At 42.1% G+C, this 27,678-nt stretch overlaps 1 protein-coding gene across 1 annotated transcript; it reads right to left on the reverse strand.

Annotated features, from left to right (window-relative positions):
* Nucleotides 1-11: 11 nt before the first annotated feature.
* Nucleotides 12-27,421, reverse strand: LAP3 (leucine aminopeptidase 3). The gene is made up of 13 exons (XM_075568911.1): nucleotides 27,222-27,421; nucleotides 26,612-26,727; nucleotides 25,136-25,190; nucleotides 22,338-22,443; nucleotides 12,434-12,593; nucleotides 12,012-12,176; nucleotides 9,570-9,728; nucleotides 8,049-8,173; nucleotides 7,243-7,331; nucleotides 5,841-5,943; nucleotides 3,864-3,943; nucleotides 2,405-2,517; nucleotides 12-795 (listed from the first exon to the last, which is right to left on the reverse strand). Exons 1-13 carry the CDS (start codon nucleotides 27,324-27,326, stop codon nucleotides 600-602), a joined length of 1,572 nt encoding a protein of 523 aa, XP_075425026.1. The 5' UTR covers nucleotides 27,327-27,421; the 3' UTR covers nucleotides 12-599.
* Nucleotides 27,422-27,678: the final 257 nt, after the last annotated feature.

Here is a 27,678-nt window from a genome sequence, read left to right on the forward strand (position 1 = left end):
GTTGAGACCTATTTTGCTTAATGGGTATTTAATTGGCGCTTCATGAAGTGCTTTTACAATGAAGACGGAGATCCACAAACCTTTTATGGGTTAACACACCAAATTCTGTGCAAAATGCCACTGACTTTAATGCCATTTATGGCCAGATGAGGTGCAATAACCCACAACAGAGGTTAGTGATTAGCCCCGAAGTATTGCAGTGATGATTGTACATATGATGCATACACAGGCATCTCTATATACAGTATATATTTTCTTACTATGACTCCACATTCAAAAACAGACCTCAACATGAAAGATCTTTTAGCTTTTATTCCCCTTTAAATAGTCCTAATAATAGGGAAACACAGCAGATGTGTTGTGTGTGGTAATTTCTGTCTAGTTTATATACTGCTCGAGGTGAGTGCTAACTGTTCCAGACATTACAAAAAAATAGTTGAAAAATATAATTTTTTTAAATTATTATACAGCTCTTCCTGTAAGGTTGCAGCAAAGAGCAACGCTGAGCAGCAACATAGGAGTTAATTATGACCCAATCTTCTTCAGCACAGCACCGGTTCCTAAATGCCATTTGATTCACAATGACAAAGGCCGTTCTGTTAAGTGCTTGACTTGTCCTTGCTTAGACGAGCAGCAAACTCTATTAATGTCCGTGTTGGTCGGCCAGACATGCCTTTGCGTAGGTAAGGCACCTCGTCCTTATTTGACATCACACCAGCTATGTCCAGATGAGCCCAATGAGGGGCCGTGACAAACTCTTTCAGGAATGCAGCAGCCGTGCAAGCACCTCCAGATCTGCAATACAGGAGGCAGAGAGTTACACCGATTTCAGTTTGTCTTTAAGGCAACATGAAGTAGCAAATTAATACAGTTGAAGTACTAGCTGTGTCCTTTGAAAAAAAGGGTATCAGATTAAGCACCTTGTCCAAGTTACAGGATCAATTTGTTGTCCCTTTAAAGAAACAATCCAAGCGGCACTTTAATAAAAATAATCCTTGTTTGTTTTAATATATGCAGCCCTAGATTACCTTTATTGAAAACCAATTACCTAAACTGCAGATTGATTCGTTTTCCCGTGATCGATCGGCAAAGATCCTGCTTCCGAGGATTCACTCAATGGCTGTGGTTCCGTTTCAATCAATTCTTCAGGTCAGTGTAACTCAGCAGCTACAATGTATTCTTATATTACTAAGGTGACCTTATTATTACAGTTTGCAGCTCACACTGCTGGGAGTATTGTCAACAAATGATCACAGGAAAGTGTCACAAAGATCGTGCACTGCTGGGGAGGTGTGCCAAAACCAGCTATTGAAAAACCCGCTATAGAAATCGAAGGATGCTCATTATATTAAAAACGGCATCAAGTATCACTAGTGGAGGAAGACCTTTTAGTCCTAGACCCGGAGGTCTCGGGGACATTTTTGAGCGGCCGCCACAAGCTCCATTTGTATACAAATCAAAGAAAATGCCTGCAAAAGGTACTGAACAGATGGCATTTAACCCCGGTACGTCTGTTGAGAATGTTCCTGGGGACATAGTAGTAGTAGTAGCTACGTCATAGGGTTTTTGCTCGTTTTCTGGGGAGGATCACACCTGTGGAGCGCTGAACGCGATGTGACAGGACGAGAAATGGAAGAGAAGACTCCTTAGTAATCGGTTACGTCGTAATCCCATGAACGGTACGGAAAACCCCAAAAATGTGCATTACTAAATGACATTATTTTCCTTTAGTTGGCATATAACTAGGTTCATCATTTAATTTTTTTTCCAATATCTGTATATTCTGAATTTACTATACAGGCATACCCCGCTTTAAGGACACTCACTTTATGTACTCACTCGCGAGTAAGTACATATCGCTCAATAGGAAAACGGCAGCTCACGCATGCGCCTGTCAGCACGTCCTGAACAGCAATACCGGCTCCCTACCTGCACCGAAGCTGTGCGCAAGCGGGGAGACTATAGAGCCTGTTACAAATGCGTTATTTACATCAGTTATGCACGTATATGACGATGGCAGTACAGAACATGCATCGATAAGTAGGAAAAGGTAGTGCTTCACTTTAAGTACATTTTCGCTTTACATACATGCTCCGGTCCCATTGCGTACGTTAATGTGGGGTATGCCTGTATATAAAATTGTGAGTGCTTTGATTGTAAATCATAACTAAAATGACAATTTGCCCAGAATATGGAATGATATTGAAAATATTTGGTCCGTGTTTACTGTGTACTCGAAGTTATGGACTGAACTCAGAAAAGAACTGCACAACAGATAAGAGTCAGCTGGCTCGAGATTAGATTATAAACTAAACGGTAAAAGGCCTAAGTAGTGTACAATCTACTCATTAGCCCTTAAGGAAGTGCCGGTCTGTCAGATTCACTTTTGTATTGACTAGAATACCTGCTATATTTTCCAATGTTGTTAAGGTCTGCAAGTGCCGATTCTGTGACCTGTTTGCTGTAGTGTTCAAAAAGTGGCATCCTCCATACACGGTCCCCTGTCACAATACTGGCCTAAGAAAAAAAAAAAAAAACATGCATCATTGATTGAACATGAGCCTATGGATAATGATCTATGAATAATGCTAATCGTTTTTCGAGTAATGAATACTTAATATTCCAATTTTACAAGCATTCCCAGACATGGAAAAAGGCAAGAAAAAGGTCAGGAGCTAGAGGGTCTGGACGTTTAAAATAAGAAAAGCTTATTTGGGTGTCACGATGACATCAACTTTATCAACACATTTATATTACTGGGTACTTGATTGAACAGAACAAGTTGCAAAATAAATTGTGATTTATTTCCTTAATAGACAAACACACGACATCTGCAGAATACACTTAAAACAACACTCACTGGGATAAGGGAACAAAATAAATTGTCATTGGAACGAAAGAAATTGTCCTTTGCTTGCAAGCACCAGAAATGCAACCTTGGTTTTAAAAGTCCTGTGGTTATGTTGTTGTTAACCCCTTCACTCCTGGACTGGTTGCTCCTGTGCTGGAACAAAGTCTTGCATCTTTACATCATGGATCAAAATTCAGGAATCACACTGGGGATACCTGGGGAGCCACAGTTATAGACTGCCCAAAGCTATCTTTAACATGTGGATCCAATCCCCTCGTGGGAACAAAAAACCCATGAATAGCCAAGTTACCCACAGTTCATAAGACCGGTCAAAAGGGCTGTCCGGTGGGCAGGGCGCATGGGTCAGGTTGTCGCCCATGCCACTTAGCATACCTGGGCTACACCCATTTCTTGGCACCACTAAGTCTGATTTTTGACACGGAGGGGTCACTAGCCTGACACCTGCTGTGCATCAGTATGTCAGTTTTGTATACATTATGGGTCTGCTGGGTCTTTTCATAACTGACACTCTTTTAGACAGAAAGATGCTAATCAGCTCGATCTCTTTGAGGCTTCATCATAAAAATACCGAAGCTCATTCACCCATATCACAGCTGTGTGTCCACGGAATTCCTGCTTGGACTTACAAGAAATAGCTCCTGCCTTACATTTAAGATCTGGAGTTTTTACCCACTTTATTAAAACAACATGTTATGTTTGTGTTATAACTGAACCACTACATGCACATAAATACAGCTCAACCCCGTTATAGCGCGATCCGCTATAACGCAGGGACTATACATTTAAAATATAATACAAATCTCGGGGTCAACTCCTTGTGACCAGGCTGCGTACCCAGTCAGTGCTATGCAAGAGAACAAATATCACAATGCAATTTTATATTAATAATGGGATAATTTATTTAGACGTACCATTATTCTGAAGTATTATTCATTAGAAAATCAGAAGATAAGTGTAAAAAGATTAAAAAAAAATAAAATATGCCATCTACCTCTTGAAGGCGAGTCCAAAGCCATGAAGAATTAGTAAATACTCCTGTAGCAGCAGATCCTAATGCCACATCCATTGCACCTGCACAACACAAAAGAACAATATCCAGTGGGATACAATAACCGTCTACTCATGAACGAGATGTTGGAGTAAAGAGTCTGGGAAGTTACTGCTGAACAGATTGTTGGTGCTATAGTTTCTCAGTGCAGCCTTTGGGCCGGATTCATTAAAGGACATTAGCATAGTCAGCATGGCATTAATGTAATTTAACACATTAGGTAACTAAATCAATTTGTTAATCAGAATGTTAATGTTTTTGTTTGTAAAAGTGGATGCAAATGACCCAATTAGGGCCTGAATCATAATCATCCCAAAGTCTGAACAAATCGTTATTCAGTATGATCACTTAAAGCAGCAATCCCACCTGATTATTGTAAACAAAAAACTGGGGGAGCTTCCAGAGCAGAATCACTATTTTTAGTTCTGAGGACCTCCCCATATCGCAAGATAATTACAAATGTAGTCACAGTAGTCTGTGCTCCCAAAATGGCCACCAAGTCATGCGGGTTCCACGGTCGATAGTAGCCTGCAACATCATCCCTTGCGGCTTCTTATTGGATGGCCATTTAAATGCCCTCCAGAAACTATGGCAACAAAACCGGTAAATAAGTCAGGAACCAGAAGGTCCCCAGAAATAAAAAAAATTTAAAAAACGGTGCGATTCAGCAGATGGCACTGAGCCCTTTCATTAGACCTACACACCATTACTATTTGGATGTACACACATGGCAGCACCGAAAACAGAAAGGATTAAGACTGCGTGGGTCCATGCTTCTGAATGGGACCCCCGCAGCATTAATCCTTTCCGAGCCGTCAGCTGCAATCTGTATCAGAAGTCAAACAGTGTGGAGGAGCTGCACGAGTGGATGAAGGGTGTCCCAGAACATCTCAGAACGCTTGAGGTAAGAAGCAGTCTCTGTGCAAGGGCTAAGGACATTTAAACCACCTTGATGACGTAGATGCCAGTATATGGGCATCTACATCAAGAAACTGAATACCATATTCGGTCCTCTACATCAAAGGGGTTGTGACCGAATAGGACTATGTCAGCAATCGCAGTTCACGATCCCTCACAGCATGATACAGTTACCCCTATTCGAGCATCTACGTCATCGAGGGGGTTTTAAAAGGTCCTTAGCCCTTGCATGGAGACTGCTGCTTACGTCAAGAGTTCTGAGCTGCTCTGGACTCCCTTTATCCACCCGCTCAACTCCTCCACACTGTTTGGCTTCTGGTAGCTTGTGTCATCAGGCACTGTACACAGCGCAATCAAGTGAAGGATTAACACTGCAGGGGTCCCATTCAGAAGCATGGAACCTACGCAGCTCAATCCCGGGAAACGAGGTTTTCGGCGCCGCTGATTTATTCTCGTTTGTCCACGGCACGAAAAACAGAGAATCTGGCTAAATCTGTAACTCAGGGGAAACAACGCCCATTCCCGTGGTGTTATTTTCACTGATTGAATGCTTAGTTAATCTGGGTCTAAATCCTTGCAAAAAGTGGCAAATAATGTACTGGTATCAATGCCCAACATATTTACTGTATATGCCGTTTACGTATGCTCCATGAGAGACTGAAACAGACTTCAAGAGCCTGTGTAAAACAAGTGGATGTACTTGGAAGTCTCTCTCTATATGGTTATAAAAATAGATTATATATACTGTATACAGTGTATAGTCTATACAGTATACTATATAGCAGAATATATGTATAGACCCCTCTGCTCCCAGTTCAGTTTTGAAATAAATGTATCCTCAAAGTTTTTTTTCCTTTTATTTTTTGATTTCCTGCTGCAGCACCGCAAGTTAACAAAAAAATCTTAGCTATGTGAATATTCTTTACCTCTTCACATAAGAGTAGCATTTATTCTTACAGGAACCGTGTCACATTGGCGGGTTAAAAAGAGCAATTCATTTACCTGTTAATGTTGCTGCATTTACAATTGCTTTGGCGTTAAAACCGTGTGCATAGCAGAGCGCATCAGCGAGTAAAAGCCTCCCTTCAGCATCAGTATTATCCACCTGCGAGAAAATAAAGTATGTTATGGTTTATCCACAAAGTTCTATTGAGTGGGTGTATTCTCAGCTTAAGGCCCTATAAAAAAAAAAAAAAAGGTTGTTTGGTCACAGTGTGATTATTTTGATAAAAGGTCTGACCGAAATGTCGATTTTTAAAACAAAATCAAACTAACATTTTTTCACTTGGAAGTGCTGAGTAGTGCTCTATTTATTCTAACATTTTATTGAAATCATTCCTGTGTTGGAGCACCCAAGCGGTTGATATAAAGTAACCGTGAGTGCCCTCAATACTCTGTTTATATTATATATGTATTTATACACCTCTATATTAAAAAGGAGTAAAAGCATCACAGTGTTGATGGTGCAAACAGCACAAGGTCGCCAGTTTTTCACTAGCTGCATCAATGCCAAATAAAAAAAACCTTGTACAGAGTTACATTAGAAAAACATCCCCACCAAAATAGTAAAAAAAAGTGTCACTAAGTGGTTGTAAAAAAAGAAAGTATTGCAAATCAGTCACACAGATTCTTCAAAATACGTGCTCCGTTCACTATGCAATAAAAATACATATTTTATCCTTTGTTGCCTGGGGAATCTGCTCACAGCAATGCAATGCATTTCTCTTGGGAAAGTAATGATTTAAGAACGTTTGATGACATACATGTATCTGTGATATTTCGCTACATTTCAAAAGCAAACTGTTGAAGGATTTACTGGGGAGGGGGTTCAGATTTTTATAGCAAAGCATTTGTAAAAATGTGCATTTTTGTACATTTTTGAAATGTAAGTACAATTCATGCCGTGCATCCAATGGAGTCTGAGAGGCTTTAAGACATTCGGCCAGAGTTCTTGAAATCCATTGTTGGGGTGCATGATACACACCACCCCAAATACTGTAACACAACAGCACAAATCTTTAATACTCTGAACTGCTTAAATATTATGTTTAATGTAAAAAAATAATAATAATTCACTGCCTCTGAAGTCTATTGAATCCAGTTTAAATGTAACTGTTGTTACACGAAGCCATGTTATCTCACTGTGGCTCAGGCATACGATTGGATTGGAACGGAAACTTCTAGGCACTGAATTGCTCACTGTTACCACTACACTGGGAATTACTCACCGACATGAGACAAGCTATACCAGGTCATAAACACATCAGGCTAAATGTAATAGGGTCAGATGCATGAGAAAGAAAATGCAACCATAATGACAATAGGGGCAATACTGTACATGATATCCTCCGTTGAAGGCGGTGGAAGTAAATGCCATGTTGTTCCTTTGCCAGTTTCAGCATACCTGAATTGTCTTCCCATTCCTGGCCTTGACAACATCCCCAGGTTTATTCGCTCTGCCATTTGGCATATTTTCACACAAAGGAGCCAAACCTTGAAACATGAAAGAAAAGTATTAGCTCAGCATGGTGTGTAAATGACACGGATATAAAATCAGTCACAACAGTAACTGCAAGTTTAAAAGACGTGTATATAAAACTCAGTGCTCCCTGCTGTCCAGGCCCATGTATTCCAGATAGCATCTTACCCAAGAGATCTTCCACAATAACTGGAAGGGGTAAAAGCTATATATGTTGTGTGTGTGTAATGCATAGGCAGTAAAATGAGCTCATCAGACCCCGTTACCTAAAGCACTCAATGAGAATAAATATACAGAAGTTGTCCAGATGTACATATGAAAGTTGGGTGGCAACAGGTGGTCAGATATGTTGCTTTATTTGGTCCACGGAGGTAAAAAAAATTAATTGGTTGTGGGTTAAAAAAAAAAAAAAAAACACAACTTATTCCATAGTACGGAGGATTACAATGACATTTGCTTTACTCTTTTGTAAAGCACTGCGTGCACTGGGCTCTTTAAATAAATAATACACAACGTTTTAACGTTTGATTTCATTGACCCAAGTTCTACTTAAGGTTTTTTCAAGAGTGCAACATTAAAAGCAATGTTTTCCTATCTTGGTTTATTAAATAAAAATATACATGCAGAGTAAATATCAGGATTTTAGAGGAAATTAAACTGTTGGCTCATTGTAAAATAAATATCGCAACATTTTAATGGACATAAACCTGCCGCATGGATTTCTCACTTACCAATGATATTGATAGGCAATTTTAAAGCTGCGGCTGTCACGATTGCAGAACACACTGTGGCCGCTCCGCCCATGTCCCCTCTCATCGCGTCCATACCTGATGAAGGCTTGAGTGAAATTCCACCACTAGGATGATGCAAAAATAAAGATGTCCCTGTTTAGCAATGTGAGGTCTCTCATGCTGCATGTTCTGTAACGTGGCCAATGAAATGACCATGGTAATGCATGAAATATAACTAGTCCAAGAAAGCTAGGCATTTTGCGCAAATCCAGAAAAAACACAAAAAAACAGCGCACAACGCTCATAGTGTATTAAAAATATATAATGTGAGGCACAATAAACGGTAAGTAAATGGTAAGTAAACGGCGTACATCAAGGACTTCTAAGACTTTAGTGAGCTGACTATCACATCCGTGCAGTACCCCTCTGAAGTAGCTATTACTGTGAGATCTTGGTGTTGGACCGCGCGACCGAGTGACGTCATCCGAGGTGGACGGAGGCAGCACACAGTACAGACCGGATCTATTGCAGTGGTCCTGAGTTTGTGCTAAGATCCTCTTACGTGATGGATTTTGCCTACTTGGGACTTACCCATCATTTACCCACACGGCGCCACGGGTGACTGAGCCACAGATCGATCGGGCTGGAACGCCGTGTGGCAGATGTGGAACCCCTCATGTGGAGACCCCATGATATACCAGATGACATCTGAGTAGAGACGATTCGGCTGGTTGGTGCTTGGTATAAGTTGTCCCTTGAAATGCTTCAATAATAAATCTTTGATGTACGCAGTTTACTTACCGTTTATTGTGCCTCACATTATATATTTTTAATACACTATGAGCGTTGTGCGCTGTTTTTTGGGTTTTTTCTGTATTAGCTCGGGGGGGTGTGTCTGAGCCACCCCCGCTCTACAGCTGCAGACGCTCTCGTGATTTTCACTAAGTATTTTATAATTATCCTATTTCCTTGTTCACATCACTTTCACTGGGGTGGTGTATAAGAGTGTTTAACTTGTAGTAGCGCACTTATACTCTGTTTTATTTTGCACAAATCGCCTGTTAAAGTGGCACGCTTACTTAGCTCAGAAAAATAATGCACACAATAGTTTAATTGCCTGTCTTAGGCCGCGATTATAGTTGCCACATGCCCGCGACAGAACGCATGACGTCACGCTCGCACGAAACATGCACATGGCTGGAGGCCATTGGGAGGCGTGGCGGACGAAAAAAGGCTGGTTCGCCCTCGTTGGCTGAACCGCTCACATGGTGCGAAAAAACAAAATTCATTTGAATTTTAAAAAAATTTTAAAAAAATTGTCCGCACGGTCGCGCGCACTATGGGCGGCCTCATTGAGGAACACGCATTTGTTCGCGCGGCGCGCGCAGCCACTATAAATCGAGGCCTTAAGGTATCACGTCTACCTTAATTTTGTTCTTTTTATTACAAAATACTTTTCATTGCATCTACTCTACGAGCTAACACGGTACTATACTCTATTATTACCAATAGTAACTTTACCTGTCAAAAGTCACTCCTTTCCCCACAAACACGAGAGGAGACTCCTTTGCATTAGGGCTGCCACTGTAATGAATTTCCAAGAAGACTGGTGGCTCATCAGATCCTTTGGCTACACTTAAGAACGCCCCCATTTGTTGCTCTTCTATCCAGGTCTTTGATCTTCAAAACAGATATAGCAAATATAGAAAAGTACATAATAATCAGCTGACAGGTCATTTTATGGTTATTAAATAACACAGATTTAAGAAGAGTGAGGTGTTATAATTTTTCTTCTGAAAAACCATGACGGTAATTTATTTTGCACATACAGTACAATGATCCAACGGCAAGAGGCGAACTAGAACTGTGATCACTACGCATTCAGAAAATGAATGATGCGTCCTAATACTAACATGAATAGAATATATCATCATCACAAACATACATGTTTACTTTTTCACATTAAACAGTCGTGCGGGCCAATTTTGGCCTAAAATCCCCATAGACTTCAATCGAGATTTGCAGTCAAAAATGTCCGCTTTAATACACACATACAGTGAAATATATAAAGCAACCTGATGTTTGACTTCATTGTTCCACCTACAGGTGGGCAATGGAATATCTTATTCTGACATACAGACCTCCATAAAGTCTAAATTGTTATAGTCAATAGTGTGGTTTCATTCATGTCGCTGACCAAAATAATTGCAAATGTGAAAATAAGATGGTCATGCAATACTTCTATGATCGAAATAGCATTCTCATACAAAATCAATGTCTAAATGACACTGCAATTCTAGTGTGCAACAATATTTAAGTAATAATCCCTGAAGAACAGGGCATTATTGGCCAATAATGCCCTGGCTGGAAGAGTTGAAGGCCCGAGGCGAAGCCGAGGGACTTTAACCCCGCCAATTCAACTGAATCTGATCAGAAAATCATTCAGCTCGGCTGATACTTTTTGACCAATCCCCTGCCATGTCTCAGCGCTTTTACTTAATTCAAACCAATCCCCTGCCCTGTCTCAGCTGTTCTGAAAGCTGATTGGCTGGAAATAAACAGATTGAAAACTGCATTTTGCAAGCTGCTGAAATTCAGGGCATTATTGTGGATAATGCCCAGAATTTTAACCAATCAGAGAGCAGGGTTTTCAATCATGCCCTGAATTTTACTGCTTTAGCCTATAATACAAGATAACACAAGAAGGAAATTATACTGAATCTCAGGATACCAGAACCCATGATTTTAACACTTATGGGGGGGGGGGGGTTAAATAAATATTGTGCACGGTTCGTCAAAATGTCAATAATGTTAAAAAAAAACACAACCGAGAACTGTTAAGATGTCATCTCCTCCTATTATGTCGATCAGTGTTTCCTGGGGATATCCTAAAGACCTGACTTGTTGGGATTCCAGGAGGACTGGAGTTTGGAAACACTGATGTAGATAAACTTAATTCCTCCAACAGATATTTTGAACTAATTTGTCAATCTGCTCCCTATGGGAAAAACATGAACTCCGCTCTATATCAAACTTTTTTTTACAGTTGGGCCAAGATCAAACTTTTATACAAGAGGATCTAGGAAAAGTCTCTCGACTGGCCGGATTGGGAGGAATCAATCAGTACTTTAATCAAAGAGAATGGTTATAAACTGAGAAACTAAATGTACAAAAATGAATCCCCCGATGTGCTTAGAGGCTGTAACCAAATAGGCAATATGTTACACATTTGGTGGAACTGTAAGGGAATTAGCGAACTGTGGTCACAAATATACACCATTATTAATAGGATTGTAGGACTACATTTGAGCCCAGATTCACGCTGCACTGCTAAATACAGCAATTCTAGGATTTCTAGATCTGAAGGTCAACTCATAATTCGCTTGATCTCCGCTACTAGGTGCATGATTGCAGCCAATTGGAAACAATTCATTGCGATTGAAACATGAACATACATATCTGCGATTGAAAACAAGATGTGGAAAAACTAACTGGCTTCTTACGATTCAATGCATAATTTCACCAACATTTGGGAACTATGGTGTAGACAAAGTTCGGGGTCATCCTCAATAGGATGACCAACAGGTCAGTGCCCCAAACTGACTTCTTGCAAGCAAAGCTACCCCTGCACTCTACTGTATAGTGTTCATTATATAATGAATGTAAAAATATCCATCCTGAATATGCTGTTATTCAATCATTTTTACCCCTCCCACTTCCTCTTATTAACACACACACACACACACACACACACACACACACACCTGAATACCAGTTCATACCCTATATTATATTTTTTTTGCAATACTACCCATCTCTCCTATACTAGCGCATGGTGCTGACGTGTTAAAGCATGTGTCAATGTAACGGGGGATTTCTGCTTTAATAAACAAAAAAGGGTAGTTATCTTAGAGACCTAGTCAGGAGCCATACAGTATTTTTGAGACGCTGACCAAGTCTTACCTGGTGAAAACTTTAACATTGCTGCCCACTTTCCCCAGCTTCTGTTCAAGTACCTCCGCAAACTTCGTAGGCGTCAAGTGATTTGCTGGGGCTTCCATCAGGTAGCGTGCCAGATTCTGGCCTTCTGCATACAATGCGCCCTTCTGCCAGGCCTCATTATCATGGCTACAATGAAACAATGGTCACTTAATGTTAAAATTTGATAGGCAGCATTGCCTGTATTTAAACCATCTCTTATCGGTTGGAGTTATATATCCAAAGAAGATAACCCATGCGCGAGTTATATTAATCATTACTAAAGTTGAATAAATTCCTCCATTGAGGACTATTAATATTTTCTTATTGAAACACTACAGTGGAATGAAGGTATAAAACGCATCGTGTGACTACAAACCAACCCTTATAATTTTCCTTCTGCTCACCTTCCATATAGCTGCGTGGAAACGACTTTTTTCTTTTTTTTCTTAAGCTCGTCATATTCAAAGAGTCCCAGGACAGCTCCTTCCGCTGCCGCTTGTGCATCTCCACATGGGTCCACTTCCACGTGTGCAATCTCAAGGTCTTGCATCTGTCTACACCCCGCTGAAGGAACAAGAGGAAAACAAAATTTAAAAAAAAAGGGGAAATGATCAAAGTCAGGTCCTATAATGGGATCAAGCATCAAAAAAGGTGCGGTTGAGGATTTGTAATAATAAAAAAAAAAAGCAGAGGCCAATTTATGGGTTTCAGTTATGGTTGCCAAAAACAATTAATGAAAATGTATGGCCACGTTCACCAAGAGGTGGTAAGCTGTAATCTATTCATGTGGCCGGGCCATAAAGTGCCTTACGGCTTAGCACTGCTTAATAAATATGGCCGCATATAGCACTCACAAGCAAGAATTTATATGACTATTAGGCTCTGGCTATTACAAAACAACAGCATTTGATACCACATTGACCTCTTTTGCTGTTGGTGGTTTGAGCACTGGTGGAGACTCAGCGGTCTCTTTAACAAATATTCATAAAATATGTTATCAGGAAAAAATTACATGGAGAGTTACCCGTTTGTATTCTCATAAGTAAGGGTCATTTAGTTAAACCCTTTGGCCAAGGCATTATAATCCTGCAGCCATTTCACGGCATGACCAGTGTGCAGGTCCTAACACTACCTGTGAGTACCTAACCCCAGCACCCACCACATATCATATGTGTCAAAAGGAGTGCTACTGTGCATGACCAAAATGTATACAACAAAAAACAAAAAAATACCCAATATGACAAACAATACATAGTTACAGTTGGGTCCAGAAATAATTGGACACTGATATAAGTTTTGTTATTTCGGCTGTGTACCAAAATAAATTCAAGTTAGTTAAATAATGAATATGGGTTTAAAAGTGCAGTCTATCAGCTTTAATTTGAGGGTATTCACATCCAAATTGGAGGAAGGGTTTAGGAATTACATCCCTTTAATATGTAGCTCCCTCTTTTTTAAGGGACCAAAAGTAATTGGACAATTGACTCAAAAGCTGTTTCATGGACAGGTGTGGGCTATTCCTTCGTTATTCCATCATCAATTAAGCAGGTAAAAGGTCTGGAGTTGATTCCAGGTGTGGCATTCTTATTTGGAAGCTGTTGCTGTGAACCCACAACATGTGGTCAAAGGAGCTCTCAATTCAAGTGAAACGGGACATCCTTAGGCTGCAAAAAAAAAAATCCATCAGAGAGATTGCAGGAACATTAGGAGTGGCCAAATCAACAGTTTGGTACATTCTGAGAGAAAAAAAAAAAAAAAAAAACGGAACGCACGGGTGAGCTCTGCAACACAAAAAGGCCTGGACGTCCACGGAAGACAACAGTGGTGGATGATCGTAGGATCCTTTCCATGGTAAAGAAAATCCCCTTCACAACATCCAACCAAGTAAAGAACACTCTCCAGGAGGTAGACATATCATTATTCAAGTCTACCATAAAGAGAAGACTTCACGAGAGCAAATACAGAGGGTTCACCACAAGGTGCAAACCATTCATAAGCCTCAAGAATATAAAGGCCAGATTAGACTTTGCCAAACAATATCTAAAAAAGCTAGCCCAGTTCTGGAACAGCATTCTTTGGACAGATGAAACTAAGATCAACCTGTAACAGAATGATGGGAAGAAAAAAAAAGTATGGCGAAGGCTTGGAACGGCTCATGATCCGAAGCATACCACATCATCTGTAAAACACGGTGGAGGCAGTGTGATGGCATGGCATGCATGGCTTACAATGTCACTGGGTCACTAGTGTTTATTGATGATGTGACAGAAGACAGAAGCAGCCGGATGAATTCTGAAGTGTATAGGGATATATTGTCTGCTCAGATTCAGCCAAATTCAGCGAAGTTGATTGAACGGCGCTTCACTTTACAGATGGACAATGACCCAAAACATAATGCGAAAGCAACTCAGGAGTTTAAGGCTGTTACGCCGGTGCTGCCCGCAGACCAGACCCGTTCCTTTCACTGAGGTGAGGAACGTATAGAAGCACGCACCCGCAGCAAAGGGAGCGTGTCCGGAGTGTGGTGATTTTGGCGTTGCCAGGCCAGGTGTATTTCGCTAGCAATACTTGCCGGTACCGGTGTAGAAATGCCGTTGTCGTTGCCGTTAGCCAAGGTCTGGGATTGGAGAATACTGGAAGGTCGTTTGTCCAAGCAGGGGTCTAGAGCCAGAGAGAGACGTCCGCCAAGCCAAGTCGTAACCTGAGTGAATGAGAGAGAAAACGCCAGAGTAGTAATCCAAGTGAAAACTATGTCGAGCAATGAATGATAGGAAGGACTGGCATTATAAAGTGTGGCTGACCAATCAGAAGTGAAGGCAGACCTGGAGGACTGCGTGGAGCCATCCTGGATAGGTTCCCTTGATTGGCAGGCAGGTGAGGAGTCTTGTCTTGACAGGAGATCATATTCCTGTATTGGGGGCGGGTCTTCACTGCCAGAGCAGTGAATAAATTAACTTCGCCCGGCGCGCGCTGTTCAGGCGCGCGCCCGAGCAACATGGCGGCCGCGTGAGGTACTGCTGGAAACCGGGGACGCCGAGGACGACGGGGAACCCCCAGAACCGACGGAGGTGAGTGGCGCTGGCGAGGGGTGCGCGCCACGGCAGCAGGAGGGAATATATCAGCAGAGGAACCAGGGCGCGGGCGCCGCGATCCCTGATTCCTCACAGTACCCCCCCCTTCAGGATCGGCCTCAGGACGATCCTTCCATGGTTTTGATGGAAACTTCTTACGAAAGCGTTTGAGGAGTCCTGGAGCATGAATATCTTTCAGGGGTACCCATGACCTCTCTTCGGGTCCAAAACCTCTCCAGTGGACCAAGAAGTGGACTTTACCTCTTGAAAGACGGGAATCCAGTAGAGCCTACTCTTCGTTACCCTGTACCATCACAGGATCTGGTTTCGAAGTGTGATCCGGAAAGAGGCTACTGGAGATAAAAGGTTTGAGAAGTGAGGTGTGAAAGACATTCGGAATTCTCATGCTTTGAGGAAGTCGGAGTCGAAAAGAAACCGGATTAACCTGCTCCAAAATGGAAAAGGGACTCAGGAACCTAGGAGCCAATTTAAGGGAAGGCGTTTTGAGACGGATGTTCTTGGAAGATAGCCAAACCTTGTCCCCGGGTTTGTATTCGGGTGCCGGACGACGGTGACGATCAGCCTGATTTTTAGATGTCAAGGATGCTTTTTGTAATGCAGATTGTATTCTGGACCAAGAGTCTTGTAGGAGAGCAATATGTTCGTCCACGGCTGGTACCCCAGAGGATTCTTTAGTAATAGGTAGGCGAGCCGGATGGAATCCGTAGTTGATAAAGAAGGGAGTCTCGTGGGTGGACTCATTCCTGGAAGAATTGAATGCGTACTCAGCCCAGATAAGTAATTCTGCCCAGTCATCCTGAGAATTAGAGACGAAGCACCTTAAGTATTTCTCGAGGGATTGATTAACCCTCTCGGTCTGTCCGTTGGATTGAGGGTGATATCCAGAAGAAAAGGAAGACGAGATACCTAGTCTCTTGGTGAAATTTCTCCAGAACTTGGAGACGAACTGGGAACCCCGATCGGACACGATGGATGTAGGAATCCCATGGATCCGGAAAATCTCTTTGGCAAAAATATCCGCAAGGGCGGGTGAGGAGGGTAATCCTTTGAGAGGGATAACGTGTGCCATCTTGGAAAACCGATCTACTACCACAAGAATGGTATTCATGCCATTCGACCTAGGCAACTCCACAATAAAATCCATCGAAATGTGGGACCAGGGACGCTCCGGAATAGGTAAAGGTAAGAGAAGACCCTGAGGTTTCTGACGAGGAATCTTGTTACACGCACATACCGGACAGGACCGTGTAAATTCCAGAATGGTTTTAGCCATATTGGGCCACCAAAAGGTACGACGGATGAGGTCCAAGGTTTTCTTGAATCCAGGATGCCCTGCCGAACGGACGGCGTGTCCCCAGTCCAGTATTTCAGGGATAAATTTGGGTTCCACATACAAAGAGTCTTTAGGAACCACAAGACCGGACGGGAGGTTCTCTTGAGACTTGATGATCCTCTCCAGATTCTTGAATGCCACAGCTGCTAAGATTCTTTGTTTAGGGAGGATGGACTCAGTGGTTTTCTCTGATCTCTCTTCAGAAGAGTATTGCCGGGAGAGAGCATCCGCCTTGACGTTCTTAGTGCCGGGAATGTATGAGAGAACAAAATTGAATCTAGAGAAAAATAACGACCAGCGAGCTTGGCGAGGACCTAAGCGACGGGCATTCTCAATGTACAATAAGTTCTTATGGTCCGTAAGGATGGTGAATGGCTCTTTTGACCCCTCAAGAAGATGTCTCCATTCTTGAAGAGCCATTTTGACGGCCAAAATTTCCCTATTGCCCACGTCATAATTCCTCTCTGCCGATGAAAATCTTTTGGAGAAAAACCCGCAAGGATGAAGTTTATCCTGGGAAGAAAATTTCTGCGACAGAACCGCCCCAGCCCCACAGTCCGAAGCGTCAACCTCTAAGGTGAAGGGGAAATTCGTGTTAGGGTGTCGAAGGATGGGAGCAGAGACAAAAGTTTGTTTCAGTGTCTCGAATGCCGTGACAGCTTCTGGAGACCAAGATGAAAGGTCTGCACCTTTTTTGGTCAGTGCCGTGATAGGAGCGACAATGGTGGAAAAGTTGCGGATAAACTTCCGGTAATAATTAGAAAAACCCAAAAACCGTTGAACAGATTTGAGGGAATTGGGTTGTGGCCAATCCACGACGGCCTTTAGCTTCTCTGGGTCCATGGCCAAACCTTTGTTGGAGATGATGTATCCGAGAAAAGAAGTGGTAGACTGATGAAAAATGCATTTCTCCATTTTAGCAAACAACCTGTTCTCGCGGAGGCGTGAAAGCACAAACTTCGTATGGATGATATGATCCTGTAAGTTTTGAGAAAAAATAAGGATGTCATCCAGGTATACAATGACAAATATATTAAGAACGTCTCGAAAGATGTCATTGATGAAGTCCTGAAAAACTGCCGGTGCGTTGCATAACCCGAAGGGCATCACTAGATATTCGTAGTGTCCGCTACGGGTGTTGAAGGCAGTCTTCCATTCATCGCCCTCCCGGATGCGGATGAGGTTGTATGCCCCACGGAGATCCAGTTTAGTAAAGAGATTGGCCCCCTGAAGTCTATCAAAGAGTTCGGAGATGAGTGGGAGTGGATAACGATTCTTCACCGTGATATGGTTCAGACCCCGGTAATCAATACATGGTCTGAGAGTACCATCTTTCTTTTTGACAAAGAAGAATCCAGCCCCCGCAGGAGAATTGGAATGACGTATGAAGCCCCGCTTAAGATTCTCACAAATATATTCGTCCATAGCTTTGGTCTCGGGCAACGAGAGAGGATAAGATTTGGCTTTCGGCAAGGTATAACCAGGTACCAGATCAATCGGACAATCGTAGGAACGATGAGGAGGTAGAAGTTCAGACTGAGCCTTGCTGAAAACGTCCAGGAATTCGGCGTATGGAGAAGGCAACTCCCTCAGAGAACTTGATGTATTGGCTAATAGAAAGGATGGTTGCTTGATAGAGTAAAAAGGTTTCTCTGACCTTGACCTCCAGTTAATAGGGTTAGGAGACACCCAATCGATGAGTGGATTATGTTTCTGTAACCAGGGCAAGCCAAGCGTGATAGGTGTTCCTGGGGCATGAATAACATCAAAACCCAGAATCTCTTTGTGAGAATGAGTAGAAAGGGTGATAGGTCCGGTCTCTAAGGAGATATAAGCCGGGGTGAGAGGTCGATTATCAATCCCGACCAAGGCAACGGGAGAGTCCTTCCTGGAAAGCGGAATTTGATTTTGCTCAGAAAAGGTTTGATCTATGAAATTCCCTCCTGCGCCGGAATCGATAAATGCAGCAGTGGAGGTGCGGAAAGTCGGTCCTGAAAGGGAGACGGGAATAGTCAATCTTTTGGGAAGTTCCCTTCTTGGAGGGGGACAAGGAGATTCAGTACCCAAAGAGCGCCCCTTCGTACTCACTGGGCTTAGTCGTTTCCCGGAGATGGAGGATGGTTACGGGTACGCTGCTCAGAAGCTCCGCAATGATGGCACGATTCCCCAGTAGAGCGAAGTTGTCGTGACGGTACCCGAGGTTGCTGAACTCCAAGTTGCATCGGCTCTGGAGCCTCCAGCGCCGGTAACGGGGATACGACGGGTCTCTGGTTAGTAGAGAACCTGGAAAAGGAAGCACGGAAAGGCGTAGCCCGGGGAAGCTGACGCTGAGCGCGGCGTACCTGAAGGCGCTGATCCATACGAGTAGCCAGGGTGATGAGATCCTCCAGTAACTCTGGCCTGGTGTGGGAAGCAAGTTCATCCTTCAGAGACTCCGATAGACCTTTCCAGAAGGCGGCGACTAAAGCCTCCTGACCCCAATGAGTCTCAGCTGCTACGGTTCTGAATTCCAAGGCGTATTGACCCACAGGCCGACGTCCCTGTGTAAGCTCTAGCAGGGTATCAGAAGCAGTCTCTTGACGTGCGGGGATATCAAAAACCTGTCGAAAGTCCCGTCTGAAGGCCGCGTAATCGCGGGTAATATCAGGGCGTAGTTCCCAGATCGGAGAGGCCCATGCCAGTGCATTACCTGTGAGCAGACTATATACGTAGGCTACCTTTTTCCGGCCAGTAGCATACAGCTGGGGAGCCATCTCAAACTGGATCTCGCACTGGTTGAGAAAGCCACGACAGGTGTGTGGATCCCCTGCGTAGGGCCTTGGAGCCGGAATCTTCGGAACTGAAAATGAAGTGGAAGATAAGTCAGGCTGCGCCGGGGGTGCAGCCGCAGGCGGAGCCTGTAAAGGGCGGTCCGATACCTGTTGGGAGAGGAGAGCCACTTGATCCGTTAAGGCCTGTATTTGTTGGTACATGGCCGTCATCATAGAGTCCACAGTCTGGTCTGCGTCTTGTGGGCTCGACATAATGTTACGCCGGTGCTGCCCGCAGACCAGACCCGTTCCTTTCACTGAGGTGAGGAACGTATAGAAGCACGCACCCGCAGCAAAGGGAGCGTGTCCGGAGTGTGGTGATTTTGGCGTTGCCAGGCCAGGTGTATTTAGCTAGCAATACTTGCCGGTACCGGTGTAGAAATGCCGTTGTCGTTGCCGTTAGCCAAAGTCTGGGATTGGAGAATACTGGAAGGTCGTTTGTCCAAGCAGGGGTCTAGAGCCAGAGAGAGACGTCCGCCAAGCCAAGTCGTAACCTGAGTGAATGAGAGAGAAAACGCCAGAGTAGTAATCCAAGTGAAAACTATGTCGAGCAATGAATGATAGGAAGGACTGGCATTATAAAGTGTGGCTGACCAATCAGAAGTGAAGGCAGACCTGGAGGACTGAGTGGAGCCATCCTGGATAGGTTCCCTTGATTGGCAGGCAGGTGAGGACTCTTGTCTTGACAGGAGATCATATTCCTGTATTGGGGGCGGGTCTTCACTGCCAGAGCAGTGAATAAATTAACTTCGCCCGGCGCGCGCTGTTCAGGCGCGCGCCCGAGCAACATGGCGGCCGCGTGAGGTACTGCTGGAAACCGGGGACGCCGAGGACGACGGGGAACCCCCAGAACCGACGGAGGTGAGTGGCGCTGGCGAGGGGTGCGCGCCACGGCAGCTGGAGGGAATATATCAGCAGAGGAACCAGGGCGCGGGCGCCGCGATCCCTGATTCCTCACAAAGGCAAAGAAGTGGAATATTCTGCAATGGCCGAGTCAATCACCTGATCTCAACTCGATCGAGCATGCATTTCACTTGCTGAAGACAAAACTTAAGGCAGAAAGACCCACGAACAAACAACAACTGAAGACAGCTGCAGTAAAGGCCTGGCAAAGCATCACAAAAGGAGGAAACCCAGCGTTTGGTGATGTCCATGCGTTCCAGACTTCAAGCAGTCATTGCCTGCAAAGGATTCTTGACAAAGTATTAAAAATGAACATTTTATTTATGATTGTGTTAATTTGCACAATTACATTTGAGCCCCTGAAATAAGGGGACTGTGTATGAAAATGGTTGCAATTCCTAAATGTTTCATACAATATTTTTGTTCAACCCCATGAATTAAAGCTGAAAGTCTGCACTTCTATTGCATCTCGGTTGTTCCATTTCAAATCCATTGTAGTGGCGTACAGAACAAAAATTATGAAAATTGTGTCAGTGTCCAATTATTTCCGGACCTTACTGTATACTTAAAATGTGTGTATTCTCATAAGAAAGGGTGATTTACTTAGGGTAGCAGGTATTTTCATTTACCTGTGCAGGACAGGTCTATTGAGACCCTTCTCCCTCCACTGCAGAGGTTAATGAGAATTTTCACAGGTAGTGTTAAGACCTGCATACTGATCATGCCGTGAAGTGGCTGCAGGCTTATAATGCTTTGGCCAAAGGGTTTAATTAAATTACCCTTATTCATGAGAAAACAAACATTTAAGTATTTAACTATGTAATGTCACATTGTATGTAGCATTGGGTATTTGTGTCTTGTGTTGTATACATATGGTCACATCCAGTAGCACTCCTTTTGACATACCATACAAATATACATTCTGGTTTTACATATCAGGACATAACAATCACCTGTTCCTTAGCAGGTCTTAAAATTAGGTAAATACAACCTCAGATGAACAACACATGACATATTAAACCGTGTCATGATTTATTTAACAAAAATAAAGCCAACACCTGTTACAGAACAGATGATTTCCCTATATCTATCTGTATGCTGACTTTGCTTCAATATACCTTTGTATCCCACCACTGGGGATTTTTAACAATTGACACTGCGTGTATATATGTTGCACTTAGTGAGTTTATTTGGCTAATAAAATTGAATTGTTTTGATGTTTTTAGACACTGTTGTGACCACATCGTTTTTGGTTCTCAGTCATATCAGACAGATTTCTGATATATAGCCCAGGTGTATTAACATCAATTAAAACCAAAATTATTTTAATACTGTTTACTTTATTGTATTAGGAATTGTTTGGCTGAGTGCATTTATCAGTATATACATAATTAAGTTTTTTTTTTAACATATTAGCCCCGGTCTCACCTTGTTTCCTCGGCTCTGGGGATTTTTAATCCATTTTTAGTTTTCAAAATGTACTATATGCTCACTTATCTCGGCGTTGTTATCTAAATACTATTAAAGTGTATTATTTTATTCTATTGGTTAGAACGCTTTTGTTCCCATTTGGTACATGGATCAGTGAGGGTAATCTGCCACACTTTGGGGATATTTATTTATACTTCCCATCAGTTTTTTACCGTGAGTGCATCAAATATGGACCTTTGTGGCCATCTGGTCACTAGCTGTATTGGCACACTTCCTATTCCACCTATAAATCTGGCGCAAATACAGACATTTTTCCAAATAGAAAACTAAAATGTTTGTTGTTCTTTCTACACTATTAAACAAGCAACAGAACTTTTATAAACCTTGAACAAGTGTAAAATTCACTAGGAAGCAGTCAAGTTTAATAAAGATTAAAGTGGACTAATGAAAATTATGTATTAGTGTCATTTACACTAATCACTGCAGCATCCCCCAAATCACGGTTTGCATAAAATGTAACACTCCTTTTTCATGTTGGGTGCATTTGAAACAAGACTCAGACTGCAAAATGGGCATATTTACTGAATCATGCTGGAATGTGTGTTATGCTGGTATAGCATAGCGAATTAAATATGACCCCTAATTCCTCTAGATAAACATTACCACTATGGCTTGAACATGCACACATTGACAAATTAATGCAAAGTGCTTGGATACAGAAATCTGCATTGTACATTACCTGATACAGCTGTTCTAACATTTTCCTTGCTTTCATTCCAATGTTCGTCATGGTTGACACCAGCTGATTTTTTACCCAGACCAACAACTGCAACACTGGGAAAGTCCTACCACAAAAAAAAATATTGCACATTTTAGCAAGTACAGTAATACTTGTTATATTTTTACAGTGTATGAAAAGTGTATGGTGTATTGCAAAAACACACACACACACACACACACACACTAATAAAATGTACTCATATACGTTTCAGTGTTAACTAAACCTGATGAAGGTGTATGTTATGTTAAGATGCAAAGCGAGAGCGCCCAGCTGGATACAGACAATGTACAATTTATAAGGTGCGCATATTCATGTACTCAATTTGCAGATATTTTTAGAGTGTACATAGGGAAGTCTTCAATACTTGTTTTGTTTAAAAGAATCTATTCGTAATGTAAAACATTTAATTATGTACATACATGTACAGTACTTCTATTGTAAATATGGGGAAGATTCACTACGCTCTGATTTGGGTTATTTAACAGCGGTCCTACATTGACTATTAATGTACAATAAACTGTATTAGAGCTTGGTGAATAATGGCATAAGTACTCACAGACTAACTGTACTTTATGAAGATAAGTGCATCAGGCATAAGTCGGAAACCAGTGGCTAAAAGGACAGAGATGGTAGCAGCAAGATATTGCCCACTCTCCAGGCCCCCTAATGCACCTCATTTTCTCCAATAAGAGATTTGGAGTAAAGGTGCATTGGGTTTATTGTTCATGGTCAATAAGCAAAGTAAGCGCACTTTACGTGACCAAAGTCACATTTTCCTATTATGGTATTCAAAGATGGATAACCACCAGTTAAAAAGAGTCAATGGTCAAAGAATGAGAAAACACCAAACATGTGTCTCCCACATATATTAAATTGGCCCCGAGTTAAGCACTAAGCCACGTAACATCTTTTGTAACAACCATGTACGATATTTAACAGTTTTACAAATGTAATCCCAAATCCTTCACAACCATCACAAAATAAATAAAATCATACATATTACTAGTGCTTTAGCTCAGATCTATTTGGTAGCTCATACTTGAGTGAGCAAAACGTATGCAATAGTTATAAAGTTGCAGTGATAAAACAGCTTTCAGAAAATCTGTCACAAAAATATTGTTCCACAATCAAGAACACGCAGTGTAATATGTCATGTGGTGTTGTTGTTCATCTGAGGTTGTATTTACCTAAATTTTAGACCTGCTAAGTAACTTTGGTCTCGTCTGTCCAAAGGACATTGTTCCAGAAGTCTTGTGGTTTGTTCAGATGCAACTTTGCAAACCTAAGCCGTGCTGCCATGTTCTTTTTAGAGAGAAGAGGCTTTCTCCTGGCAACCCTTCACAACAAACCATACTTGTTCAGTCTTTTTCTAATTGTACCGTCATGAACTTTAACATTTAACATGCTAACTGAGGCCTGTAGAGTCTGAGATGTAACTCTTGTTTTTTTTGCAATTTCTCTGAGCATTGCACGGTCTGACCTTGGGGTGAATTTGCTGGGACGTCCACTCCTGGGAAGATTGGCAATTGTCTTGAATGTTTTCCACTTTTGAATAATCTTTCTCACTGTAGAATGATGGACTTTAAATTGTTTGGAAATGGCCTTATAACCCTTCCCAGATTGATGGGCAGCAACAATTGCTTCTCTAAGATCATTGCTGATGCCTTTCCTCCTTAGCATTGTGTTAACACACACCTGAATGCTCCAGACCAGCAAACTGTTAAAATTCGGCTTTTATATAGGTGGTCACCCTTGCTGATGATCAATTAATCAAGGGCATTTGATTAGCAGCACCTGTCTGCTACTTAGCATCTTAATTCCTATGGAAGCAGTACGAGTGTACTTAGTTTTTCACACATGGCTTCTCCATTTTGGCTTTATTTTTGTTAAATATCTCATGCCACTGTGTAATGTCATGTGTTGTTGTTCATCTGAGGTTGTATTTACCTAATTTTAAGACCTGCTAAGGAACACATGATTGTTATGTCCTGATATGTAAAACCATAGAATTCAAAGAGGGTGTACTCTCTTTTCAAAACTGTTTGTGTGTGTATATATGTGCAGTGTTCGACAAACCTATACATTTGCACGCCCCGGGGCGAGTGGATTTAACATCATGGCGAGCTCCTATTGGCCCAAGCAGCACACGTGTGGTACTAGGTGGCGAGTAGATTTTTTGTGATTTGTCGACCACTGTATATGTGTATGTACAATATTAATAATTTATTCTCACAGCATGTCTGTTTTAATTTAACACACACACACACACACACACACACACACACACACACACACACACACACACACACACACACACACCTTCCCCAGTGACACACACACATAGTACCTTCCAAGCTTGTCGCTCAAAGCAGCATGGACCGTACACACAAAAAGTGTGCGTCACGTGCACCAGCGTTCGCACAGGCACACGTGTGCACTCCCACTATGTTACGGGCCTAAGACTGCACCATTGCACAAGTTCAAGGAACCACAGAATGACGCTTCAATGGATTTAATTAAGTCTGAGGCCAGTTAAACATCTCACATTCTGACAACCAAATGTTTTAACTAAAACTGAACATGGAGAGGCTACAATGTATACCCCTGACATGGACTTCAAAGCTCTTACCACACTGATACCATTACCCAATGGCTGAGGCCTAGCAAACTAAATACTGATTGCACTGAGAGTTTTTATGGATGTGTGGAAATACAGTATTCCATTAAAATTGACAAAATTAATACAAAAGAAATACCTCATGCAAACCGTAAAATATCCTTGTTTTGCCTTTTTTCACCAGTGATCCAGATCTGAGGTAAGAGAGAGCAGAAGTCACACACACACAAAAAGAAAGTTTAAAAATGGTTAATTGATTTGAAGTGTTTTACGCATCTCTACAGAATTAACAAAAAACACAGACTCTTCTAAAATCGACTAAGGGAAAAGGTTGCAAAATGTTTTTAGACCCATCTTTATAAAATGTATTTAATATAAAATCAGTACATTGATAAAATATATTGACATCTTAAAGAGACAATCCACACACACACACACACACACACACACACACACACACACACACACACACACACACACACACTGGTTGACAAATCACCCAAAAAATTCTACTCGCCACCTAGTCCCGCTCCCAATCCCGCCTTGATGTCGGCCATGAGGAGGTCGCCACGGGCCTGTATTTTAATGGATTTGTCGAACACTGCACACATACTGTAAATATTACTGTATATTCATTTGCATGTCTTAGACAGGTCTGCAACCCTGTCGTTCACCATTATCGCCCAGCACACAGCACTTCCACTGCAGCAAGGGATTCTGGGAAATGACATGCAAATGAGCACACAGTGCCACCTTTTATCTCAAGCTCACATTACATGAACAACCCTTAGCCAATGCATGCTGCTTTAGACACAGCTTTTAAGCAAGGGCTTGGGAGATGCAAAGCCAGTAAACCCAGACATGTTTCTGTGAGTGGGTTTACTGGCTTTGCATCTCCCAAGCCCTTGCTTAAAAGCTGTGTCTAAAGCAGCATGCATTGGCTAAGGATTGTTCATGTAATGTGAGCTTGAGATAAAAGGTGGCACTGTGTGCTCATTTGCATGTCATTTCCCAGAATCCCTTGCTGCAGTGGAAGTGTTGTGTGCTGGGCGATAATGGTGAAAGACAGGGTTGCAGACCTGTCTAAGACATGCAAATGAATATTACAGCAATATTTACAGTTGCTATATGCTTTACTGTGGAGGGTTTTTGTCACTTTTTTTTACCCACCATAACCTTAAACAAACACACACACACACACACACACACACACACACACACACACACACACACACACTTTATCACCTCTAGCCATAAAACTGCACGGGGGAGGGATTGTCTTCCATCACATATCACATTCCAGTGTGCACTGTTTTTAAGTTTAAACCCACTTTTTTTTTAAGCTTCATTCATTGTAACATCGCCGGAAGAAGAGATCGGTGTATCTCGAAAGCTCGCAATAATAAAAGCATTTTGTTAGCCACAGAACGGTATCGTCTATTCTTTTTTGATTATTAAAGCTCGGCTAACACGGTACTGATACCTCTGCATAATATATATATATATATATATATATATATATATATATATATATATATATATATATCCCCAAAACATTGTGGTTCGAACTGCAAAGCAAATACAGGTAGAAGTGGAAAGAGTAAGACAATGTTACCTTGTCAAATGATCTCGGAGCTTCCCAGACACAACATTATCAAATGTGTCTCCGGCACTTGTAAAGACGAGGGACTCCTCCTCCTTGTCTTTTTCATATACTCCCAAAATAAGGCCCTTACAAAAAAGACAATTAAAGCAAAATTATTTTTTTTCCAAAGTTACTTTTTTATACTGTATAACTGCATTTAGTGCATGACTCCAAGCGGGGAGGCTACAGTCAGAAAACAAATCAGATAACTTAATTCTGTTTTACTGAAATATGGTCTTATTTCTGGCCAAAGTGCCAAGATAAACTATTTCAGTACAACGTCCACTTACATATGAGGCCAAAAATGCTAAGTAATTAATTTTTTATAACAACCCCCTCCTAGCATGGACTTCATCAAGGCACAATAGGTAGTCAGTGGACACAATGTACCTATAACACATTGACACTTTCCCAGCCAGTTACTGTATTCCATTTAAAACACATCTGTTTTTAATTCCCACTATCAAGCTCTTTAAACATGCTGTCTACTGTTCCAAGGCAGCACTTCCCGCCTGTGTTATAGGCATGTGCTGCAGAAACGCACTGGCAAAGTACTGAATCACAGCAATGATGAAGTTACCTTTTTCCCACTATTATAGGTTTGGGGTGACACAGAGAAGCCCCTGCAGCAGCTCCGGCTCACGCTCCTCTGAAGGACGGTCCTTAAAGGCAACAGCATCATCATGTCTGGCAGTGCAGCTGACTCCTGTGTATGAGAAGCTGAGACTCCTGATTACAGCCTGTGTGTGCCCTCTACATGTGCACTGAGTGACGCTGGGTGGAGACAGCATCACACAGCGACCACTTCCCACAGCACACATGTAACACATATCCTGATTGGTTATAGTATACAGTGAATAACTTGGCACTCTCACTGATTGGATACAGCTAGCTCACTTCTTCCTCTTTGTGATGCATTACAAGTCATATCATTCATTGCTTATTGCTGGAAATAGAGCAGGTTTTGTAACATTACCTGTACAATACTATGCATTATAATGACACAGTATGTTGAGTTGGAGATACCAAAGATGTCC

Source organism: Ascaphus truei, chromosome 1 (genome assembly GCF_040206685.1).
Source record: "Ascaphus truei isolate aAscTru1 chromosome 1, aAscTru1.hap1, whole genome shotgun sequence".
Taxonomy (NCBI): domain Eukaryota; kingdom Metazoa; phylum Chordata; class Amphibia; order Anura; family Ascaphidae; genus Ascaphus; species Ascaphus truei.

Bases quoted from the DNA above. Each gene is read 5' to 3' on its own strand.
- LAP3 (XM_075568911.1), bottom strand. From the start codon at position 27,326: ATGATGATGCTGTTGCCTTTAAGGACCGTCCTTCAGAGGAGCGTGAGC. The intron at 25,191-26,611 runs GTAACATTGTCT...CTCTTACCTCAG, and splicing joins CTCCGAGATCATTTGACAAG to ATCTGGATCACTGGTGAAAA. The intron at 22,444-25,135 runs GTATTTCTTTTG...TTTTTGTGGTAG, and splicing joins TATTTTACGGTTTGCATGAG to GACTTTCCCAGTGTTGCAGT.